Here is a 23,695-nt window from a genome sequence, read left to right as displayed (position 1 = left end):
CTTATTACGTCAAATCTCATGAATATTTAAGTATATTTGGGATTTTATATTTTTGTGTTTCAAACATATCACAGATACCTTTCTCCATAAAATTTTCCATTTACTTTAATAGTGCAAGAACAAGGGATCTGTTTTCTTAGAGGGAGTATATAATCCAAATAGACAGAAACACATTTGTATCTTGAATATTTCTCATTAAAATGATTCAGAGCTATACTGATGGAAAATGCAAGCAGGAGAAGTTTGGTGTTCTTTCTGATTACCAGAAACCATAAGTTTAATGGATTTAGGTCTCAGGGAAGCACTGTGGGGAAAAAAGTTCACTTTTATTATAAATTCAAATGTACCTTTATAAGGAAATTATTATAGCATAGATATATTTATCATGGTATTTGTAATTACATAAACACAAAGCCTTTAAAGTCTTCATTCCTTTGTGGAAGTATATATATTTATAAATATGTGTAATGATACTGCAAGGCAAGTTAATCAGTAATTTAATTTTCTCTACTGATATTGATTACCTAATAATAAAATTGATTTTAACAATAGTTAAACAAGTTTTCAAAATGATTTTGCAGAATCAAATGAGGGTTTTTTTACACCTTTTTAATCTGAAATACTCTATTCTTGGAGACCAGCTTTACTAGGTTTGGAACCCTCCCCATATTTCTGATCTTTTATTCATATTTCACAGGGCAAGGGGCTTCTTGGACCACCTGTAAGTATCAATTTTACAATTCATAAATATACTTTTCAATTAATCTGTTTGAATATTGAATAAAGCTATTGTACTGTAATTAAAAGTAATCCAGTGAAAAAAGAGATGGTTTTAACCCTGATGATCTGTATCTATTATGTGTGTTTTCTTCAGCTACCCCTGAGGCTGTGTAGGTCTGTGGTATGCAGGGCAAGAGCATTGGTGTCTGGAGGCATAGTTTGTTTTTTGTGGGAATTACATGTTCTCAGGCCATGAATGTTTGTTACATAGGTATTATATGGTATAAAAATACTTTATACCTTGGTTGTTGTAGGGTCCAGCTGGTGCAGCAGGACTTCCTGGGGAAGTAGGTCGTGCTGGTCCACCTGTAAGTACGACTGTGTTTGCTGAAAATGCAGATTTACTCAATTGCTAGAAGGTACTTAAAAAAAAAAATGGACTATCTAAATTCCATTTGGACTATCACAGCATTTTCAAAAGTTTTTTTTTTTTTTAATTCCTCTGCAGTGATCACTGTAGAAGAGGGGTTATGTCTGAAACTCAATCAGCAATAAGACCAATGAGTAGCACAAAGTCAGGGCCACCTTTCAGATTAGAATAAAATGTTTCAGAGTGTCCCATACTCTACTTCTCTTATTCAAGGAAACCTGAAATCAAAAAGCAGACCTGACAGAGATACAGGAAATGTAAACTTAAACTACTTAAACTACTGATTTTTTAGTTGTTTTTTTTTTTTTTTTTAATACCAGCAAACATGGAAATTCAGTATTTCTCCTCAGTCTCGCTTTAAGTGTGGCTACATCTATTGACCTTATTGCTGAACTGTGCACTCAAGTTCACTATCATATTTTGACATCATACTTTACTGAAATGGAATCTGAAACCAACTTTTCTGCTTGAAATCTGAAATAACATTAAAATTTTGTTTAATAAAACCTACTTTTTAATGCAGTTGTAAAAATGAATTGAAAAAGAATATTAAAAACTGCAAATTTGTTTTGGAAGGTGATTCATCTAGCCCACTGTCTTGTCTGTAGGAGGGGCAAGACTGGATACCAAGGGAGGTGTACAGGATATTTATAAAATGGCATTTTTCTGTCTACTGTCACACATTCTGGCAGTTAGTTGGTAGTTCAGAGACTGCCTGAATCAGAAATTGCATCTGTGATACATTTTTAAAAACAGCATGTGAGCCTATCCTCCATTAATGCAGTCAGCTTCTGAATCCATTTACATTCTAAGCCCCCATAACACATAATAATGAGTCCCACAATGTAATTATGCATTGCATGGAAAGGAATGGCTCTATAGCTCTCATGTTTTGAGAATTAATTAATATTTTTTCTATATTCATCTTGTTTATTGCATTTATGACTTAATGATATGTAAAACATAATATTGAAATTGTAACATTAAATTGAAAGTCTCTGCCTAATTATTACATTTATTTCAATTACATACCTTCAGAAAAAAAAATTTGCAGAGGCTCCACATTGTCTTTACTTATGAGAGTGCTCAGCATCAAAATTTCACAATCAGGAAAAAATTCTAACTTGGTAAATTCATCTTGTGCTCTGATTTTCTCCTTTCCCTACTTTTGCCAGTTACTAGAATTCCTTTAGTTCATAAGTTAATAGCATTTATAGAGAAGGAGTGCATCCTGTGGTCACATGTTACAGATTTCTAAAGCAGGCGAAAATGTTTTGGTTTTCTTGTGACTCCTATTTCACAACATGGCTGCCATTCTACTTAAAAAAAAATAGTTTTCCCATTCTGTTCTGGGAGCTGTGTTGTGGGTTGATGTTTTAACTGCCTACCTGTTCTGTCCTTCTGTAGCCACCTGATTTCTCACTACTGTTGTGTTGTTGTTGTCTGAATATGTGATGACTGGTTGTTATTATTACTATCAATCAGCTAAACTATTTTACCCTTTTTAAGGGTGATCCAGGAAAAAGAGGACCACCAGGGCTACCAGGACCTCCAGGTCCTCCAGTAAGTGATTATGTTTAATATGTTTACATCTGAATTTTGTGTTGCTGCTGCTTGAACAAAACTTTGGCCCAAGTTCTACAGCTGAATACTGACTTTAGGATATCAGAAAGATTTTGATCTTCCATTTAGAAAGCAAGTTTCCACTTTTTATGGCTACAAAAATGTAGTTTGAAATGCAAATGGTCTAACTTCTGTCATGATGCCTTCCCACTTCTGTTAACTGCAAATACACAGGTTCTAAATTCCCCTGTGAATCATAATACTGTAAATGTAGTCTTTGATGGGCCTCACTGGTACTACTTCAGTAGAGGTGGGCTTTTCTCTGTTAGGAGAAGAAAAAAATATTTGGCTTATGAGACAGAAATGTATGCTTCCAGATGGGTTGAGTTCTAACGTCTTTCTTGCAGTCAGATCTGCTACTTCCAAGGAATAGAAGAAAGCCTTACATCAATGCTTTGCCTCTCCAGGCGAGCAGTTACCTTTTTTTAATCTCTTGGAAGGAGGGGTATGTGTTATGCCTTTGTCTTGTGGCAAATACCTGCCCAGAGAAATAAAATTCAGAGTTTGGCAGACACCTCTCAGTCTGGGTGCTGGGAAGTGCAAACTTCTGGGGAGGATGTTGTGCTAATGCCTTTTTAAAAACTGTACAGTTCCTCTGCTGGGAACCTCCTCCCCCCACTCTTTAGGGACAGACCCTACATACATATGCTTTATTTATGCCATGTTTCTTGTTTTCATGAAAATTGCCAGACAATTGATGGAGGCATTTTAAAAAGCACAATTGATAAATTGGAAAAGAGTAGTTTGGAAACAAGTGGAAATTAGTTCTGAATAGTGGTGTATAGTGCTTCTATTCCTTAAGGTTTTGTCTGTTTTAGGTTTCTGAAGCCCACAGTCCCACTCCAGTTGATGACATTATGGACTCAAATACTCTTGGCTTTTTAAAAGTCCTTCTGCATATAAGAAGACCATTCTTTAAGGAGCTCATTCCTTAAGCTCTCCTGTGCTTTTCTCTGAAACAGCATGCTCCCTCCCACAGGGTTTCAGAGAATCCAGCTGCTGCTGTGAAATAATCTTTCTCCCTGTTGTGCCTCATAAACCTCCTGTTAGCTTCCATCAAGTATTTGATTTAAAATAAGAAAAGGCCTTCCCCCCACTGAGTCCATCTCATTGTACACTGATGTCTAGTTTATTGCAACTGTCATCTACCAATACTTTTGGGAAGACTGTTTTCCCCCAAAAAATAATTTTCCCTGTAAAGACCTGAATCTTTTGGTGAATGGCACTAAGTTATTCTTATTATAGAAATTGCCTTGGTTTCTGTAGGAAACTAATGGGGTTTGGAGATATTTGTTCTATATTTAACAGAAAGTATATTGGAGGTAGTTTAAAAAGCAAGAGAAATATTTCGGGAGTTTTTGAAAAACTGTTCTAAGTTAGAGGATAGGACCTGCAGTCCTATAATAAAATTCTACATTTAAGGGGCTTTTCATGTGAGAGTTCCTTTGGTTGATTGTATATCTGATTCCAGGTTTAGATAGTAGTTTTGTCTAATCACTGTGTTGCCTAATGACTCATGTCTGGTGATTTCTGTATTGCTGACTTTGATTAATTTAATTTAATTTAGGGAACAATTGGCCTGCAAGATGGTGACGTGTTGGTAAGATTATTGCCCATGTTTTTATTTCTTTTTAAGTAATCTCAGACAATCTTATTCAGCCCATGTGGTAGTAACTATGTGAATGCTTTTCCAGTGTCCCAGTGCTTGTCCACCTGGCCGTCCAGGACATGCTGGCTTAATGGGTATGAAGGTAAGGAAACTTGTTTGTTCCAGCATTCCTTCCAGAGATGCTGTCTCAAGGCACTAGGGAGGGTAATTACTGACTTGAAAAAGGCCATTTCGCTCTTAATTTCAAAAAAGCTTGCACCAGTGTGGTTGCTTTTGGTTATTCAACGCTTGACTGCCAAAATAATCTCTTGATGTTGAAATCTCTTGCTACTCCTCTAATCTTCAAATTCATAAAATTTATGTGTGGTCCTGAGAGGATGAGAGTGTATGTGAAGTATGTGAAGGATCACTTCATTCACTTCCTGGGTCATTTGTGGTCTGACTCCAGAAACCCTGAATATTCCAGATCTTTTATCTTTTTGACTTCTTTTTCTCTTCCTGGGAGGCCTGTAACATACTAAATTGAAATTAACATGTTCTGAGTCTCATTTTAGCAAAGATTTATTTTAATATATTCTTTGCTGGTTTCTAGAAATACTGTTGTCCTCAGGAAATTTTTAGGGATAACATAAGACTAACCTGCCTAGAAATGCAGCCTTGTTAGATCCAGAAGCAGATATTTTGAGCGTGGTACTTAATATATAGTGTTTTCTAGACATATGAGGAAGGAGTAGTGAATGGGGTTTGACAGGGAACAGCAAGACAGCTCTCAGCAGTCTATGTCTGTTTTGGAAAACTGTATTTTAAGTTTGAATAGTCTCTATTTATTTGGTTTTTTTTAGGGGCAAAAAGGCTCAAAAGGAGAGTCTGGTGAACCAGGAAAACAAGGTTATAAGGTAAAATAAAAATAGGGGAAAAAACTGTTGTTGTTTTTAGCCAACTAATAGTAGTTTAGCCTTGTTTCAAAAACATTATTATACTTTATTATAAGTATTAATTGTTTTAACAGAATGCATGAAGTAATATTACATATCGCAGTGCTCCAGAGTAACCAAAGGCACATCTCGTTATTCACCTGTACTACGTATTTATTATGATGTACAAGTCATACTCCTCTTGCTTTTTATTTTGTTCAATTTATTATAAAATTTACAAGGAAAATTAAAGCTAAGTTTATTAATTGAAAAAAATTGAAGTATTTAAATTCAGGATAATTCCCTGAATTTACCATGTTAGCTGTTCTGCTGCACAGATGAGTATGTACATGAAGAATGAGAGAAAAAAATATATTTGAGAGGGAAAAACACAGTATAAATCCATAAACAGAGGCCAAGTTTGATTCATCTTGAAAACAGAAATGTTAACTCTCTCAAGGTATATCATTTGAATTAAACTTGTTATATAACCTCCTTAAAACTGAAATATTTGCAAGAAATTTTCAGATTTGCACTGCCTTGGTCCATGTTTCAATGTCACAGGAAAAAATATTAGAGAAAAATTTTGCACTCTTAGTCTGGAAGAACAAGAAATCATAGAATCATGGAATGATAAGAGATTGGAATGGTCCTTACGGATCATTTTGTCCCAACCTCCCTTGCCGTACACAGGGGCACCTCTCACTAGATCAGGTTTCTCAATACCTTACCCAGCCTGGCCTGGAACATTGCCAGGGTTGGGGCATCCACAGCCCCCCTTGGGAAACCTGTTCCAGTGTCTCATTAACCTCACAGTAAAGAATTTCTTCCAACTGTATAACCTAAATTTCCCCTCTTGTAGTTTGTACCTTTTACTCTTTGCCCTCTCACTACACATCTGATGAAATCCTAAAAACATTAATGTCAAGAAAAAATGGAATGACGAGTTAAGGGTAAAATATCATTATTCTCTATACTGAGGTTTCTTTAAAATTATCCTTTTGAGTAATAATTGAATGGAATGTCAACCTGAAGGAGTAACTGTCTGGGGAAGTGGTGTGATTTCATTTGGGTTTCTTTCAAGCAGGACATGGTGACAGAAAACATTAAGTAGGAAATGCACCTCATACATTGACAGAGCAATATACATGGTATGGATTGGCTATAGATGTACTCCTTTTGCTTTCCCAGGGTGAAGAAGGGGACCAAGGACCCAGTGGTGAAGTGGGAGCTCAAGGCCCTCCAGTAAAGTATTTCCTTTTAAAGTGTTACTAATTTTCTTCATAATGACATATCTTTTTCTCTTATTATTGTAAGAAAATGGATATTATAAAAATTGCATGCACCTTTCTTCTTTATTCTGCCATATTGTCTATGAATCAAAGTAGAATTATTTAAGTCCCTCCCAAACCTACATTATTGCTTGTCACAAAGCTCCATATAGTTCTATGGAAAGGCTAACTTTAAAAACTATTTCATGTCCTAAATTTTGTGTTGTGCTTAGATTGTGAAAGTAGTTGGAGTTTCTCCCTTCACCTTCCTTTTCATAATTTTGATGACTGACTTCACTGTGTTTGAAACACAATCAGCTGTGAAATTCAGACTTAGCTAAGATTTGAGGATGAAGTTGCAACCACTGAAGAGCGGGAGTTTTTTTTTCCTGAAGTTTTTTTGCCTTTTGGCTTGCAACAGAAGTATCCTTCAATCATATCTAGTTATTTTCTTGTCCAGATTCACTGTGCTTTGTTCTGACACATACCTCCTCAGCTTGTTCCCTTGTGAGGAGCTCTTATGGTTACCATGGTTGAAAAGGACTAGGGAAGAGAATAAAGGTGTCATTCTAGGTAGGAGAAACAGGCCTAACACTTTTAATTTCTATGGTTTATTTTTTGATGGGGTCTCATGCTTTTTTCTTTGGTGTAAAAGTATTTATTTAATTCCATTGGTGTCCAGGAGCTTACCTTAATGCACATGACATCTAAATGCTAAATTACAAAATTCTCTATGCATATAAATATATGACAACATAAACACTGTATAACTAGGAAAATATAAAGAACACACTAAGTAAAGGAAAGGGTGCATTCCTTCTGCTTGATCCTGAAAAAGTACCCCTGAGGCCCTGGTGCAGACAAAGTACTTGTGTAAGAGTCAGCTTCTGCTGTCTGAAAGGCCTGTGGGGACCAATTCATTTTACTCAGTTTGGTAAAGTTCTTCAATCACTGTGAAATAACACAGCAGAATTAAGAAACTATTGAAGATTGACTTTCTGTTTCTTTTTTTTTTTTTTTTAATGTGCTACTTGTAACATTTCACTGTATCACCAATTGGCCACCATACAAACAAACTCTAAAATAACTTTTTTATTAATATTTAGGATTCATAATATGCATGAAGCGATGTCACATCGCTTTTCCATGTAAAAAGTACAGATAATGCTTTAGAGGTGCAGATGGAGAGCCTGAAGGCTCTGCTCTATCTTATATTCTCTTTACATAAACAAATGAGAGGGGTTAATTTACCAGCCTCCACCACTGCACCTGCAATCCAACATATTCCACTGACAAGGTTTGCATAAGACAGCCACCCCTGGAAGAGGTGTTGCTTTTGATAGAAAGTATTGGATACCACAGTGTGCCTATGATCTTAGAAGCAGGATTAAACTGAGTTCATCTCCCTTGTGGGGCTGCTGTAGTGATTGTTGCATTATCATCATTTTCCCCACCTTTCAGGCTGACAAGGCTTCAAATGTTAGGTGCAAGATTCCACCTAACTTTGTGAGGAGCAAGTAGAGGCTGCCAATGTAGAATCTGCTCAAGGAGTGGGTTTGCCTACACTGTGGGGAAGTGCCTGCAGCTGTTTCAATAAAGCAGTTGCAGGACAAGCATGTTATGGCTGAGGGTCTGGTCTCTGCAGGGAGGAGACATCTCAGCTAACGTCAGTCTCTTGGGAAGAGGAAGGCAGTGAAGCTAATTTCCCACAAGATAATTTTGAAGAAAAGTGATGACATCTGTGATGATAGTTATGATACATGTTGCTGCATTAGGATGTCTACTCAATTTAGACTCTTAGTGGACATATAAATTTAGCACCTGTACTCTCATAAACCTTGCCCTGTTTTATCTGCCTCTGGAGCTCTGTAAAATCGCCTTCATCTGTCCAATCCCCCACTTAAGACAACTTAGTACTTCTGCAAATTTGGCCATCACATATTGCTTTCACACAAGCTGCAGGTGAGAATGCTTCCACTCTGAGGTAACTAAGAAGAAAAATCTGTGAGTTTTTTCAGCCCTTATGGTATTTTTTTGGTTTTATAATACAGCCTGATTGTTTTGTTATTATTTTTAAAATTCTAAAATTAGTAAAAATAAAATTACCATATAAATTAAAAATTCTAATATAACAGTAGCTGGATTTCTCCTTTAATACTAAGAAAATAGTAAAATAATCATAAAGAAAGGGTGTAGAACTCTTGAGTCTTCTGTCTGAAAACTAGGACTGTTCTGATGGAAAGAATTAAATATTATTTGAATATACTTTTCTGTTTCAGGGCATTCTAGGTATCAGAGGTATAACTGGTATAATGGGACCCAAAGGTACTAAAGTGAGTATTAACCTTTCTTTCTAGAAAATGTCCTTCATTTAAAAAAAAAATAAAAAATGTACACCTCTGAATGTTTGAAAAGCTTATTTAAGCTGCTTCTTTATTTCCCCTGGATTTTCTCTCTCCTGCCAGCTGTATTTCCATAGCTGGTGTACTTCTTGTTAGGAAGAAAGATAGCTCAGTTCTTCTAACTGATGAAGGGCATGTACTCTTCACTCCTTTCCCCCAGTCCTTACATTTATGGTAGTTTTGCATGTATGAAAGTCTGTAGCTAGAAAGATAGCAAGTTATAACAATTATAAACTATAGCACATTTTAATTAAAACTAAAATTTATTAAGTAGTCTCTCCTGTGATTTGTGTCTTCCTAAAGCCTTTTACTTCCATCATCCCAGTTTTTTGTCAGGAGTTTTTATTGAGAGTTGGTTCTTTTTTCCATTCTTTCTTTCACATCTCTGTGTCTTAAATTTCTGTCAGTGGGATTAATTATTACATGGGCTCTTACTTTGCTGACAATTTTCCTTCTGTTTGTCTAAGTGTTTCTGTCGGTTATTTTAAACCTGGGTGCTACATTTCTAGCCTCATGATCTTGTTAAATCTATATGGCAAAAATTTCTGAAAGGAGTAGAAAGTAGCAATCCTGCCATTGTCTCCTTCTCCAGAAGATATATCACATGAATTTTGTGATCATCTATCCTCAGAGACAGCATCAAATTTCTCCTGATTATGAATCTTCTCATGAACAATCCTTCCTGACCTCTTGGATGTGTTTGCTAAGCTATTATTATTTTTTTCGCTTTTCTGGCCTTTGTATGTTATAATTCTTTGGAGGTATTTGCCAGCATTTTCTGTTATGTTTTGTCGACTTGAAATGCTTACTACAACTTTTTGACAAAAGAATTGCCATGTTCTCTCTAAATCTTTTTTAAAACAGTATTTTTCTTTCAATTTACATTTATTTACAGTGATTGCATTGTTTCCTTGAAACATATGTGAAAAAAAATAGCAGCACTGAACTTGCATATTTTGATGTTATTCTATTATGTGGTGAAGGATATAGTATATGTAAAGAAGAGACACGGATTTTTTTGAAGTAGCATTTAAAGGTCTATCTCCTTCCTAGATTTTTTAGAGAATGAGCTGAATGTTGTGTTTTGACTGATATTTTTTCATATTTAAATATATTTGCTTTTATTTCTGCATTAAAAACCAAGGTGAATGAAGAAAACTGAATGTTTCTGGTTTTTTTTAATTGGAGCTATAAAGTCCCCTCATTTGTAGAGAAGCTAGCAAAGCAGGACACATGAGTTGTTACTGCTCCAGCAGTTCTCTTTAATATCTTCTGTTATCTATTTGTTTTGTAGGGAGCTCGTGGTCTTGATGGTGATCCTGGTCCCCAAGGTCTTCCTGGTGCACCTGTGAGTAGAGTGCTGGTTATCCACACACTTCAAAAAAGCCTCTGATTAATCCAATTCTATTGATTCCTCACAGGTGAATAAATGATATTACAGTGGTATCAAGTCAGTACTGTCTTAATTTTCCTAAAGAATTTGAGGTAGATGAACCCATTTTAACTTATTATGTTATGGTTACCTCTTCTGAATCCTACTCTGCATTAGGGTGGCTTGGAGTTTTCAGGTATTAGACTGGAACAAAACCCATGCAGGGAGATGTGCGCAATTTTTGTTGGAGGTTTTTATTATATGTGTGTGTGTTTTATTTGTTTGGGGTGTTTAGATGGTTGGTTTTTTTCTTAAATTCTTCCCTGCTCTCTGCTTCCATACTTCATTTTGTGCTTGGAATAGCCAGTAACTCTGTGCTAAACAAAACACTGCAGCACACTTTGCTTAGATACTCCTGAAATCTCAGGTGATGGGCTGAGCAGCATTTTTTAAAATATATCTGTCAGCTGCTGTTTTAAGCAACTACATTTTTAAATATAGTGTGACTTGGAGATGTCTGCTTTCACCAAATGTGGATTGTACTTGTCAATTTTCTGAGAGTTTTTGCTAAAAAATAAGAGGAAGTTTATTCTGGTTTTATTTGTAAAATATTTTTCTTCTGTAGGGGGATCAAGGGCAGAGAGGTCCACTAGGAGAGGCAGGTCCAAAGGGAGAAAGGGTGAGCACAGACAAATTTTGACTCTTGTTGACTTGCAAACATTAATAGCATATAAACAGTGCATAACTGGTACTCTCAAAATAATGTGTATCTGAATGAGTATGTGTTGACATTCTTTTAATGTCATTTCATTGTCTTTAGCTTAATTTTTAAATATTGTTATTATTCTTAGGGTCCTCAAGGTACAAGAGGAATAAACGGCCTCCCTGGGCCTAAAGGAGAGCCTGTATGTATTTAATTTCTTCATTTGTTCCATTCAATGTTACTTTGTATATTAGAGCTTGGGCAAAATATTTTCAAAGTTACAATTATATTTATTTTTCTTTTTCAAGGGTTTACCAGGAGTTGATGGCCGTGAAGGGATCCCTGGAATGCCTGGAGCTAAAGTAAGGCACAATTGACATATTTCTGAGCTTTGGTCGTGCCCTAGATTTATTCATTAATTTGTGTCTGCTACTCATGGCTTTATGCACATTATTAGGGTAATTGAATTAACATTACTGTACTACAAATCCAAATGTATGTCAGCTCTGTGTTCCAGAAATAAAATTCTCCCTCGTGTTTGATTTGCATAAATTACAACTTAAAATGTTTTACAGGGTGAACCAGGGAAACCTGGAGCTCCAGGTGATACAGGGCTCCAGGGATTGCCAGTAAGTATTTTACCTTTGGAAGGTAGGCTCAGTTCAAATCATAGAAAGGCTGTGCATAGGTTGATTTGGCTTTGATATTGGAGTAATTCCAGTGAAAATCTAAGCAAAAGGCCCAGGGGAGAGTATGTGTAATGTAAGGGGAATTTCTGCTTTGTGTATGCAAAACTGCACAAAAGTCCAGATATCCTTATGATGTCATTGTGGAGAACTTGGCCTCACAAAACATTTGTGGACAGGATGTGACTCCTCTCGTGTTTCTCCTGCCTGAGACGCCGTGGATACTGTGGTGTGACCCCACAATTAGTGCTAGTCTCATTCTATTGATTAGGGCCAAACTATTCCCAGGCTGAGCAGGAAAAGCTGAGCTGCTAGTCTAACATACCTTCCATGAACAATCATCCTTTGGTATTCTGCTGGCTCAGAACATCTGGAATGCATCATGCTCAGGCTGCTTTCTGTGGGTGGGTTGGAGGTCTCCAGTGTATCCCCTGTGGTGACCTTACAGGGAATCTAATGCTTTATGGGCTCTTTCAGGAGGTAACCCTCATACACTAAATTTGAAAACTGTAGCAACTGTCAAAAGCTAAATAGAAACCTCTTTAAAGCACTTTGCTATAGGAGTAGTTGCTCTGAGGAACAGCAAAGGAGATGTTTTAAAGCAGAACTGGACATAAATCTGTAATAGTAGGTGAACTCTTAAGCTTGGAAGACAATTTGGTAAAAGCATACTTGCTATGAGCTGTTGCAGAGAAGTGAGGAGGGAATGAAAAAGTCCAAAGGTATCTGTTGAACTCTGCACCTCCAGTCTCAACATACAGGGACAAGCATGTATTTCTAACCTAAGACAGAAAAAGTCACAATTCCTCACTTATCCATGCTCCTTCTGCAGTTTATGAAGTAAGAATAAGAGTTCTTGTCTGTAACTTTGCAAACAGAAGAATTTAAGCTCTTGAATAAAATTGAATTGAATACAATTGAATTTTATTAAATTCCTATTGAATAAAAGGGCTTCAATATCAAGTAAAAGGATTAGAACTACTCATGCATGAGAAAGTGTTGGGGTTTTTTTTTATTTTTTTAAAAAAACATCTTTTCCAATTCTCTTAACATCAAATAAATGTTAATCTTCTTCTTTCAGGGTTTCCCAGGCTCTCCAGGTATGAAAGGCATTCCTGGCCCAAAGGTAAAACATCTTGAGTATTGTCTTTCTTATCTAAAGCACAAATAAAGTGCTACAGTATATAAAGTATTCAATGAAATTGTACTAACTTTCTCTTGTGTGAAGAGACAAATCTTAGGCTGAAGGAATAAATATAGTTTTTAATCAGCTTTGGCCTGTGGATTTTCATGATTCTTGTGCTACATGACATGGTTTTCATCATTCTAGGTATTAAATAATACCTAAAAATGGCCATTTCCTTTTAAATTTGTGGAAATCATTGCTAGAGGAAGCTTTTGACATGCCTACCTCACTACATCTTGAAATGGATGATCTTGTAGTAAGAATAGTATTTATAGCCACCTCGAGCTGATTCAATCACAGAGGTTATTTTCTCTATTTAGGTAGCACCAAATTGCAACATCAATTCCAATTTAGTTAAAAAAAATGTTGTGAGATTGAGACTGTGGAATGTTTCAGACAATGATGTTTGAGTTTAGCTGTAAGTAATTGAAAAGGAAAACTAGACTGAGACATGTTTTTTGTCTGAAATTACATGGCATGATATTGCCTTCTGTGATTTGAAAGCAGCAATCAAATCTGCTTGGGATTTGTCAGCACATAAACAGCAAAGGAACTGAAATCAGACTTTTGAAAAATTAGATAGAAAGGTTTGGTTAGTGTTAAAAGAACACCAAAAATAAAGCAGAGGTTCAAAAAGTAACACAGGCTGATTATATTTAGACCTTATTGCTTTCCTTATTTTTTTATTCTACAATGGAAGAGCAAACCTTTGGCTTGGATAATGTTTTTCATCTTCTGTCCAATAGGGTAGTAGAGGTCCTCCTGGGGTGCCAGGGTTAATGGGAAATCCTGGTAAACAGGTAAAACCATTAATCTTATACAAAAGATCTAGAAAAATGTGTAAAAAAAAATCACTTTTCATATTTGTTGCATTTCAAATTTGTTCCCCAAAACAGGGTCAACAAGGCCCAGAGGGAGAAGCAGGTCCAACAGGACCCCGGGGACCACCAGTAAGTATGGAATAAATTTCTAATTTAATATATGTAAAATTGCAGTGTCTCAAGATAGGGTTGCTGAAGCTAGCCACAAGGTAAAATTTTTATTTATCATAAGTTATAATTTTTCAGGTAAGTACCTTCTGTACCAAGAGGATGTGCATCGGCACAGAGAAATATAGTCCAGAAATGTCCTATGATTTGTTTTGGCTTTGGTGGAAAGTTAATTTTTTTACCTTTGTTTATATTCTTCTTGCCTTTGTATTTGATTATGCTGAGTAAAAGCCAAAATGGAGGGACTAAGTGTGGTTTGTGAGAAAAAGCTGGAACCACACTCCTCCTGCTGTAACAGTCTGGTTTGCCAACCGTATTATTACCATAGATTTAGTGATGTGAAGAATAGGATTTATCTTTCATTGGAAATGCTGCTGTTGTAATTTCTTTCCCTGGAGATTTTCCTTAACACTAGAAGGATTTGGAAGACTGGAAAAATTTCTGCAGGGCAGGTAGCTTGCTGCAGGAAAGAAATCTGCTAAGAAAAGTGAACTGATGGTTTTTGTTAAGGCTCAGTTTTGAAGAAAAAGGACAGCTGGATTCTGGAGGGTGTTGGGTACTGCTTTCTGATTCTCTCTAGAGGGGATCTGACATGGTTTGAAGCTGCATAAGGCTGATCTAATTTCCCTTTGCTGTTAATCCTTCTGGATGGAGAGGCATGAGAGAATCAGTGATTTGAAGAAAATTTTCCATGTACAAATATTTACTCTGATGACATTAACCAGGCTTCAGGCTCTGTAAGCAATTGGTTTTTCAGGCTTCCCTCTTGCCACTGATGCCCTGGGGATGATTTCCCAGAATTTTCCAAACCTCTGCTATAATACAATGACAAAAATTTTGCTCATGGAGTTGTAGGGTTATTCTCATACAAGGTTTAGTGAGGTACTCTGTGTGTTAGATTTTTAAGGGTCAGGAATATCTTCTCAGAATTAGCTCCTAAGCAGTCAGCCAAGTAACAAATTCCATTTTCTTTTGCTTTTTTCCTGTGGTTTATGATATCAGGTGCTAGATGTATTAATTCATGAGATCACATTTATTTTGGAGTCTTTGCATTGCTGCTGCATCCACAGCTGCCTAAGGATGATACAAAAAGGGGTTTATAAGAGCATTTACTAGGATGGAATAGAGGTATCTTCAGCTTCCCAAAAACCCAACTTGCAAACAAGTTTTTGTTTTTGTCTTTATTTTTGTTCTTTGTATTTAAAAGCATTGGATACACTCGAAAAGGTTTTCAACCCTGTTCTTAGGCAGATACTGTACATTTGTGACAGGAACACGAATTATAATTGAATCAGACCAAAGTAATTGCCCACTCTGATAATGCACTGTAATCTGCTGAACTATTCTTTTAATCCTTTCAATGTGAACATGAATTTACAAAATCAGCAATCCGTAGAATAGGGGTTGACACACAAGGTTAATTATTAGTAACCCTGTCGATGGACAGAAATACTTAGAACAGATTAAATACAGTGATTTTTCCTTTTATCACTCTAGAAACCAGAAAGACATCTGGATTCCTTGCCTTTATTTTCTCTGTGTTTACAAAGTGCACTCATTTTGGAAAACATGGAAACATTAGAATCAAAGCATAGAAAGAAAACTTTTGCTTAATACAATGTGGAGAATGGAAAGAAATTATTATGAAGTAAGTTTGTATGTGGTACATCAAACAGTAAGCTACTTCTCATCTGCAGTTCCCTTATAAGCTATAAAGAGCCTTGGATAATAACTATGTTGGCTTTTCTCAGCTTGAGACTACAGGCAGCATATGACTGGGATAACTTTCTATTTTTTTTTTTCAGGAACATTTTTTTATCTACACAAAAAAGGGGGATGATGAGGGTTTTTTTGTTTAGGAAGGACACAGTGTTGAACCGTTGAACTTCAGAGAGCTTTGGTCTAAGCTGAGTCAATATTTATTTCCAGAGCAGAATAAAGAATGTTTTCTCTTTCTTTTACGGCATATATATGTAGCCTACTTTTGAACTTCAGGTTTTAGGATTCTGTCCTTCCATTTCTAGGGAAAAAATAATCTGCTGGTTAAATAATTCCACATAGCATGATTTTCAAACTTCTTAAACTAGACAATTTGGCAATAAGTTGAGAAAGGAATTATAATTCAATTATAATTGTTCTAAAGAGAATTTTTTTTTCTTTCTTAGTCTGAAATTTTCTCACAGCTTTAACACCTGCTTTCTTTAGACCAAAGTTTCATAAAGAAGCACTTTCAAAGCCTGAGGAATTTCTGCTTATGGTATTTTTCTTGGCCAATTTATTCTTATTTTGAATTATTCACTTAATAACTTACTTCAGTTCTTTCTTTCTCCTTTACCCATTTGTTCCATTCTATTCTTGCTATAGAAGACTCAGGTAGAAGTCAGGGGGGGTTGGGTTTATTTCTTGGAGAACGAAAAAACCTTGATATTTTGCAGGATATGGGGAATTTCAGTCCCCATATATATTGGATGCACAGCAACAACCACATAAAATCGTTTACTCCCCTATTTCACTTAACCCTGTTCTTTGCGTTACAACTGGGTGAGACAACACAGCTGGTGGCTCCGGGAGGACCAGAATTCCAGAGGAAAGGACATTTGGGTCTGTGGGGGGAGATAACAAGGCTGGCTCTGCTAATATGGTATGGCCAGCAGGCTGGTATTTGCATCAGGGAAAACCTACATGCCTACATTTGTGTTACTTTTAAAAATCACAGGGCTTTTCAGCTTTATCTACTTGCACAAGATATTTTTTGAGAGAAATTTTTCACTTTACCTACTGTGTAGTTTTTTGAAAAGTTACACAAGACAGCACTATCATCAGTGGCTCTGTGGGAGAAATAATACTTTTATGCTGTTTGCCAAAAAAGTTGTTGAGTCCTCTGTTATAAACCATGTTATTTCAGTGTATTCTATTGTTAAACAACTGTCAGAATGTAGTTGGGAAGATATTGTTACTAAACAGCAGATTCATGTTTTGGCCTTTCATGAGTCTGTAAACGTTTAAAGTTTCACAGGGAAGATACAAAATATTTGAAAACAAGATTACTAGCTCTAGCTAAAAACTCACAGCAAACTCGTTTATTAGGAGATTCTTTTTCCTCACGTCTGACAAATATCCCTAGGAGAAACTTGCTTTAAAAGGTATAATTTTAGTCTATTATTGCTTTTCCTTAAAAAATCTTAAACTGGCATCTGAATGGGTAGGGGGAAAACCCCTCTTTTGCTATTTGCGTGTTCAGTAAACTGGAAAAACAAATGGAGCAACATGGAAATGTTGCCTTTTATTTCTAAATGAAACACATTCTCCACCCCACTCTAATTGTTCTGTTGGTTAGCCTTGTTTGCTTCACATTGTTCTAACCAATCCAAGTAATTACCAAACTCATTTGTGATTTAAACCTTTCTAAGTCAGTCATCATGGCAGGTGGGCCAAAGGAAGGAATTCTCAAATGTGGGAGTGTCATTCCTAATCAGTGGAACTTAGTCATGCTCCTTAAGCTGCTTAACCATTTTCTTTCATATTTTCTGAGATTTAGTAATCTAATTTAGTTTCTGCAAAAAATACCGACCTCTGCCTCTGCTTTTTCATCCCTTGCTTTTCTTCAACTATTTAACCTATAAATCGCTAACATTTTGAGAGTCTGTATTGCACCCTGTGGTTTTGCAGAGAGCTTGTGATAGTGTAGTCACTTAAAGTTCAATACATGTCAAGCAAATCGAGCACACTTAATGCATATGCAGGCCAGCAGTTGCATATGTTGCTCTGCAATTAGGAAGTAATACATGTTTTCCCAACATTAGCAACACAGACTAAATATCCAGCTGCCTCAGATTTGATGCCACTTCCCCTCTGAGAGACTTCTGAGGGTCCCTGGTCAGTTGGGATGACTTCCTTTCTGGAAGTGCCTTTGTCTCACTACAAATGGGAAACCCAGAGAGTACCTTGGATTTAGTACTCAAATGTCACACAATCTAAAGTTAGAGGAGAATGCTGTTTCCAGCTTCTTAAGTTACTTTCAGCTAAATAATTTACTGGTCTTTAAAGCTATTTCTGTCCTGCCTATGCTGAAGTGTAACTTTAGTTACTAGTTAAACTACTTATGGTAACAAGAGTGTGGCTTTTCTATCATATTCCTTTGACATGACTGCAACTGGAATACTGTGTCACTTTCTGTAGTTGATGATGGTAGGATGAAATGTCCTTGTCTCAATTTATATGATATGTTTAGAAATTAGTGGACATGTTATTTTATATATAATTTATATATATATATATTTTATAGTTATATATATATAATTTCAGACATGTTCCACAAGTGGTGTCATAGTTTACATTCAAGGCAGAGCTAAAGGAGTTAGTCAGCATTAGAGTGTTCATAGCAGAGTCAAAAGGACAAAATGTATTTCCATCTTGGAAGGTACTTTTTATACAGTAAACCTAAGCCTCTAGATGAATGTGACAGAACTTTTGGACCCTGCCCAATTGTGCAGCATGGCTTGTACAAGGTAGCACTTTTTCAGTCATGCTTGCAGACTTCATATCCCAGTCAAACTTTATAAGCTCCAAGCCTCTTCACTTCTCCTAGCATCCACCCCTGTCTTCATGGCCAGATTTTTGTCTGATACCTCTTTGTTTACCCCTCCACCACCACCAACTTTCTTTGACTTTTGGGCTTGGTAGACTTCTGGATGTCAGCAGATATCACAATGTTGGCTTCTCCTAAGCAGTGTAGACAGTGGCCTGGGTGAAAACTGGATTTGGTAAGGAGCTAGTGTACCAAAGCTGTCCTGGACTTCAGCTAAGACTGCAGACACAGAATGAAAGGTCTCTGCCCTCTAAACTTGGCCACAGTGTCACCTGCAAAGAGAATAACAGCTAGTGCGTTGTTGCCTCTGCCCAAAGCATGGCACAGATAATAGGAGGAAACATTTCATGCTACATCTACCTCTTACCATTTTCCTGGGCAGTACAATCTAATTATTACTCTGGCAAAGTTACATTTAAAACCTCAGAGGAAGTTACTTGTGAATATATAAGTTTTTACTCTTCCATTAAATATTATTTTACATACTTGGATGCTTTTCAGTACTGTATTGAGGGTCAAAAAGTCCTGTTGATGCTTCTGTGGCTAAATCCTTGAACTTAAATGAATATTTCCTCTGAGATTTTGCATGGCAAAAATTTGGTAAGTTTAAGTCTCATAAGTATATAGTTGATAAACAGGTTTTTTGCAAAAAACTTTGAATATGAAGTTTTAAAAAATCCAAAATGTACTTTGTTTATTCTTCTTTATTCCACACAGATTTAATTCTCTATGGAAGTCCTATGACATATATTTAATAATATATAACAAATTATTTAAAATTAATAACAATTGTTAAAGTAATAAAGGGTTAATACAGTATACGATGTGTATTACCTCTCAAGTGGTTCTAATTAGTGTTTCAATTATCTGGGCAACTAAGTGGGATGAAAATTACATGGGTTATATTCTCATTCTTATTACTGTTCCACTCAATTGGTGAACAGAAAATCAGTAAGCCAGTGAAAACTCTCTTAGCATGCGAATTCATTCTGAAACTGTTTGTTTGTGAGAATTCTACAAAAGGATCAAGTCTTCAAAATTTCAGTGAAGACGGAAACTATTCCGGACAACCTAAAGGAAGGTCAATTGTAAATCCTGTAATCTTATGTATATTACATTAAAAGGCTGAATATAATAGATCTGTTAGAAAGACATTAAACATATTCAGTGGTTCAGGCATTGATTTTCACAGATTTTTCTGGTAACCACAGCGTAGCACAGAAGCTGTGGAAGGGCTGCATCCTGGTGGTGTTCAGACTTGCAGTGCTGTGCTACCATTTCACACTTACCATTTTTCATGTGCCTTTCCCTAGAAGCACGGAATGTTTGCCAGCATGGATGCAAGCTGGTCTGTCTCAGGCCACTACAACTAGAGTGGCTGCTTTCCCTCCTTAAGAGCTTCACCTCTAGGAAACGTACGGATTCTGAAGTGTCAGAAGTGCATAAAACCATACAGATTCTGGCAGTCTTTTTGTTAAAGCCAGTGCAGCATGCCTGTTGGTTGGTGGCTGGCCTGAAGCTATGCACTGTTACAGAGGGCTGCTGTGTAAGAAAGGTAGGCTGGGGACGTGGCCACACGGCTTTCTGCTCTAATTACTGCCCGTAGTGACTTACAGCACAGAGAAACATTTCATCTGATCAAGAACAGATGTCAGCACCTGGACCAGCTATTACAGAAAGTCTCCTATAGGCTGTGGGGAAAATGTAGGTGCTTCTAGGACATGACTTAAATTGTATTTTAAATGTTTACATGAGGACATTTCAAGATGCTTTTTTTTCTTCAGAGTAAGCAGCTTACTGTATAGCCTATCCTAGGGTCACTTCAGTCTGGTATAACTTGGTGGAAGCATTACAGTCTTTCTAGTTATGCCAGGGATGGGATTCCTCATTCTTTGGGCTCCAGTTCCTCTCTCACTTTCTAAAACACCACTGCAGATCTTGCAGTGGTGGCCTATAGTTTGAGATTATCTGTCCTTACAGACATAATGTCAATGTTTACAGGAAATACTATGCATTTATGTTCTGGTCTTCTGTAAACTAACCTCCTTCTTTGTCTCCTTGGAAAAGCATTGTGTTTGACAAAGTGCCTGTAGTATGCATCTGAAAAAAGATCTTTTTCTGCATTTGAAATAAAATGGAAGTTTTTTTCTTGAATTTTGTATGACCAGCAGAAATTTTGATGTGCTTAAGAGGTTTATTATAACATTTTAACTCTCTGAAGTTACTCTCTGAAGTACTGCTTTTGTTTCATCTCTGTATAGCAGTGACTGTTATGAAAATGACATGAGAAAACAAATTTCTAATGGTGATCATAATTTTAGTCTTTGTCTTTCCTTCATCGGAAATGTAGCAGTATTCCAGGTTAGAGATGTAGTTCAGAATTTTGTGATTAAACAAAATTTTAATGCATTTTCTGGGTTGTAAGATGAAGGTCATTTAGAGGACATTTTTCCTTTATTTTTTTTCTTTCCAACATAAAAAAGGTTCTAAAAATTATGCAAAGTGCTTTAAAGTAATAGGTATTTTAACACCATAGGATATTTTGAGGGAAATTAATTGAAAAATCTGGTTATGTTTGGTTCTGTGATCTCTCCAGGATACCTAATTATTTCTTGAATTGTAAAGTTGGCTTTCCTAAGCTTGTGTGAGGTGCTGTCATTGCATTTATGACCTAGTATAAAAGGCCATGTCTGCCATCTCCTTTTATTTACTATGCCACAACGTTTCACAATATTGTTCTTGTTATGAAAAAAAATCCTGTATTTAAAATTATCCATTGCATACAACTCTAGAATGCTAAGATCTACTTTTATCTAAGATGTTCTGTTATTGTATAATAGTTTATTAACTCTCAGAACTAATAACTTCAATTATTGGCATTTTATGATATTAAATGTTATTTATTTCCTTTGTTGCAAATAGCACTTAAATAGCCTCCCAGTGAATTTAAGAAGAGTTTCTAAAGTGAGACCTAGGCTTGTGTTGGGACATAGTTTGAATTTATCTCTGCAGGGATATGTCTTTACCTGTGAGACTAAAGCTATAAAACTTATTGAGCTGTTCTGAAAAGTTTAATCATAAGAGAAAATCTTTTTGAGAAGGTACTTTAGTTCAAAAATTCAAATCTTTGCAAGTTTGGCTCAATGTCAGATTCACCCAGAATATGTTTTCAAATGGCTGCATTAAGAAATAAAATTGTAACACTAATGTTAATGTGATGATCTGAATGGATAAACATGTCTGAAGTGAAGATAAAAAGGTGTATTTATGCTTATCACTATTATAAATGGTGATTTTTAAAAGCTACCCTTCCCTATAATACTCTAGACTTTTTTTAAACCTGAACAAGTTTATTAAGTATTATTTCTGCATTCACTTTTCACATTTGTGTGTTGGGATTAGGTGCTTTAAATATGTGATCAGATAGGAGCTCAGGTGAAGAAACTAAGTAAAAGCCTAAAGTTAACCTGCCAGGGTTGTCATAGGGAAGTGAATATGTTTGTGACAAGTAACTCTCAGGTGTGATCCCATGAAGGGAACTTCATTTTGCTTAGTCGCTCACCAAAATTATTTACTTGAATCTTTTAATGCTAAATACAGGTTATATGCCATTGTTAACTAAAAATGTTTACTCAGAAAGTATCACTGGTTTTAATGCATATGGAATTTTTGCACTATGAAAAAGAAGTTTCAATTAAACCCAATGGCTAAGTAGTGTCAATCACTTAACATTAAGAAAAAAAAAATAAACATTATTTCCAGATCACAGGAAGAATTCCAGGAAATAATGTTGTCCCTCTATTTCTGCTTCTAGGGTAGCAGAGGGGAGACAGGTCCTGCAGGTCCTCCAGGTTTACCAGGGAAGTTGGTAAGCAGTTTATTTCCATATTCAATGCTCATGCTTACTTTCAAGGAGCTATAGTATCGTCTGGAACTATACTTATCCATTTATCCATGCAGGGAACTGAAAATAACATTGAAATGAGTGGTGGTTCAGGTTTCTTTTTCAGTCTTCTGTGACTGTGCTAATATTAGAAAATACTGTTTTAAATGACATGGAGGTATGTGTGACTTTTTCTTCTACTCGATAAACCCGTAAATCCTATGACATGCAAAGCTGAGTTGCACACTCCTGTGTGGGCTCCTGGGAACAGGAGCAGTGTGAGACTGGCTTTCTGCTAACAGCTACGTGAAGCTAATGAATGGAGCACAGTATGAATGCCAGCTTTTACCGGAGCTCCAGCAGTATTTACACAGAATCAGTTAGAAGCATAGCTGGGGAGGTCTTGGCTGAAAGAGCTTACTGTTACAGAGGAATGTGCAAATCACAGAGTGCAAGATCTTGGGAAGTATTTTTCAGAGAACCAGTCTGTTGTTGAGGGACTGGAAGGTAGAATACTCTGTAAGTAATTTCTGCTGTGACTGTCAGCAATAAATTCATAACAAGATTCTGTTCAAAGTGCTATACTTTGGATCAGCCCAATTTGCATCAGATAACCCTCTTTCATCAAGCTAAGTCTGTTCTGGGAGTAAGGTTCTACCCCATCTGCTTCAGGGAATGACCCTTAGCTATTCATTCTAAACAAGACTGGCTAAGTTTACATCCTTGACTTATTTTCACAGGGTCCCCAGGGTAATATTGGACTTCCTGGACTGCCTGGTCCTCCAGGCCTTCCTGGTGGTAAAGGTGACCGGGTAAGCAATGCACTTGTACATGCAGTTTGATGTCAGGCGCAAACACAACAAGTTGACGACTGTTTTCAATTTTTTCCACTAATTAATGTCTGTTTTCTTGTTTTGTATGTAGATATTTTAACTGCTTGAAAGTGCTCTTTGTGCCTGTTAACTACTTATAGCTCATAAACATGTACAGGAAGAGTCTTGACAGTGTCACTTCAGGGACAGAAATATGATTAGTGGTGTAAATATTCTTTTGGTTTTTTAAGTCTGAATTATTTAAAGAACTAAATCGTACTGCAAATACAGCTAGATATGAGATGGTTAGTCAGGGTCTGTGGTCACTAAAGAGCTTTGCAACTTCAGCCCTCACCTACAGTAGTAGTGATGCCTGTCAGACATGTCTTGGGACCTGCTATGGAAATGCACATGATAATGCAGCTATTGAAATGCCTATGGATGCATGCAGAATTACAGGATATACATACTTCTAGTATTTTGTTGACAGGAAAGGATTGAGCCCCA

At 36.3% G+C, this 23,695-nt stretch overlaps 1 protein-coding gene across 1 annotated transcript in view; it reads left to right on the top strand.

Moving 5' to 3' along the window:
• COL9A1 (collagen type IX alpha 1 chain) overlaps positions 1–23,695 on the top strand; it is a 62,309-nt gene that overhangs the window by 23,492 nt on the left and 15,122 nt on the right. Inside the window, exons 13-30 of the mRNA XM_058834725.1 lie at positions 698–721; positions 1,035–1,088; positions 2,660–2,713; positions 4,341–4,373; positions 4,468–4,524; positions 5,225–5,278; positions 6,488–6,541; positions 8,847–8,900; positions 10,264–10,317; positions 10,967–11,020; positions 11,193–11,246; positions 11,353–11,406; positions 11,620–11,673; positions 12,812–12,856; positions 13,663–13,716; positions 13,813–13,866; positions 22,308–22,361; positions 23,117–23,188. Of these exons, the coding sequence (XP_058690708.1) occupies positions 698–721; positions 1,035–1,088; positions 2,660–2,713; positions 4,341–4,373; positions 4,468–4,524; positions 5,225–5,278; positions 6,488–6,541; positions 8,847–8,900; positions 10,264–10,317; positions 10,967–11,020; positions 11,193–11,246; positions 11,353–11,406; positions 11,620–11,673; positions 12,812–12,856; positions 13,663–13,716; positions 13,813–13,866; positions 22,308–22,361; positions 23,117–23,188 (933 nt within the window). The remainder of the gene's footprint in view (positions 1–697; positions 722–1,034; positions 1,089–2,659; positions 2,714–4,340; positions 4,374–4,467; positions 4,525–5,224; positions 5,279–6,487; positions 6,542–8,846; positions 8,901–10,263; positions 10,318–10,966; positions 11,021–11,192; positions 11,247–11,352; positions 11,407–11,619; positions 11,674–12,811; positions 12,857–13,662; positions 13,717–13,812; positions 13,867–22,307; positions 22,362–23,116; positions 23,189–23,695) is intronic.

Source organism: Poecile atricapillus, chromosome 3, assembly GCF_030490865.1.
Source record: "Poecile atricapillus isolate bPoeAtr1 chromosome 3, bPoeAtr1.hap1, whole genome shotgun sequence".
NCBI lineage: Eukaryota > Metazoa > Chordata > Aves > Passeriformes > Paridae > Poecile > Poecile atricapillus.
Note: the sequence above shows the minus strand (reverse complement) of the source record. Positions and strands in the feature narration are given on the sequence as shown.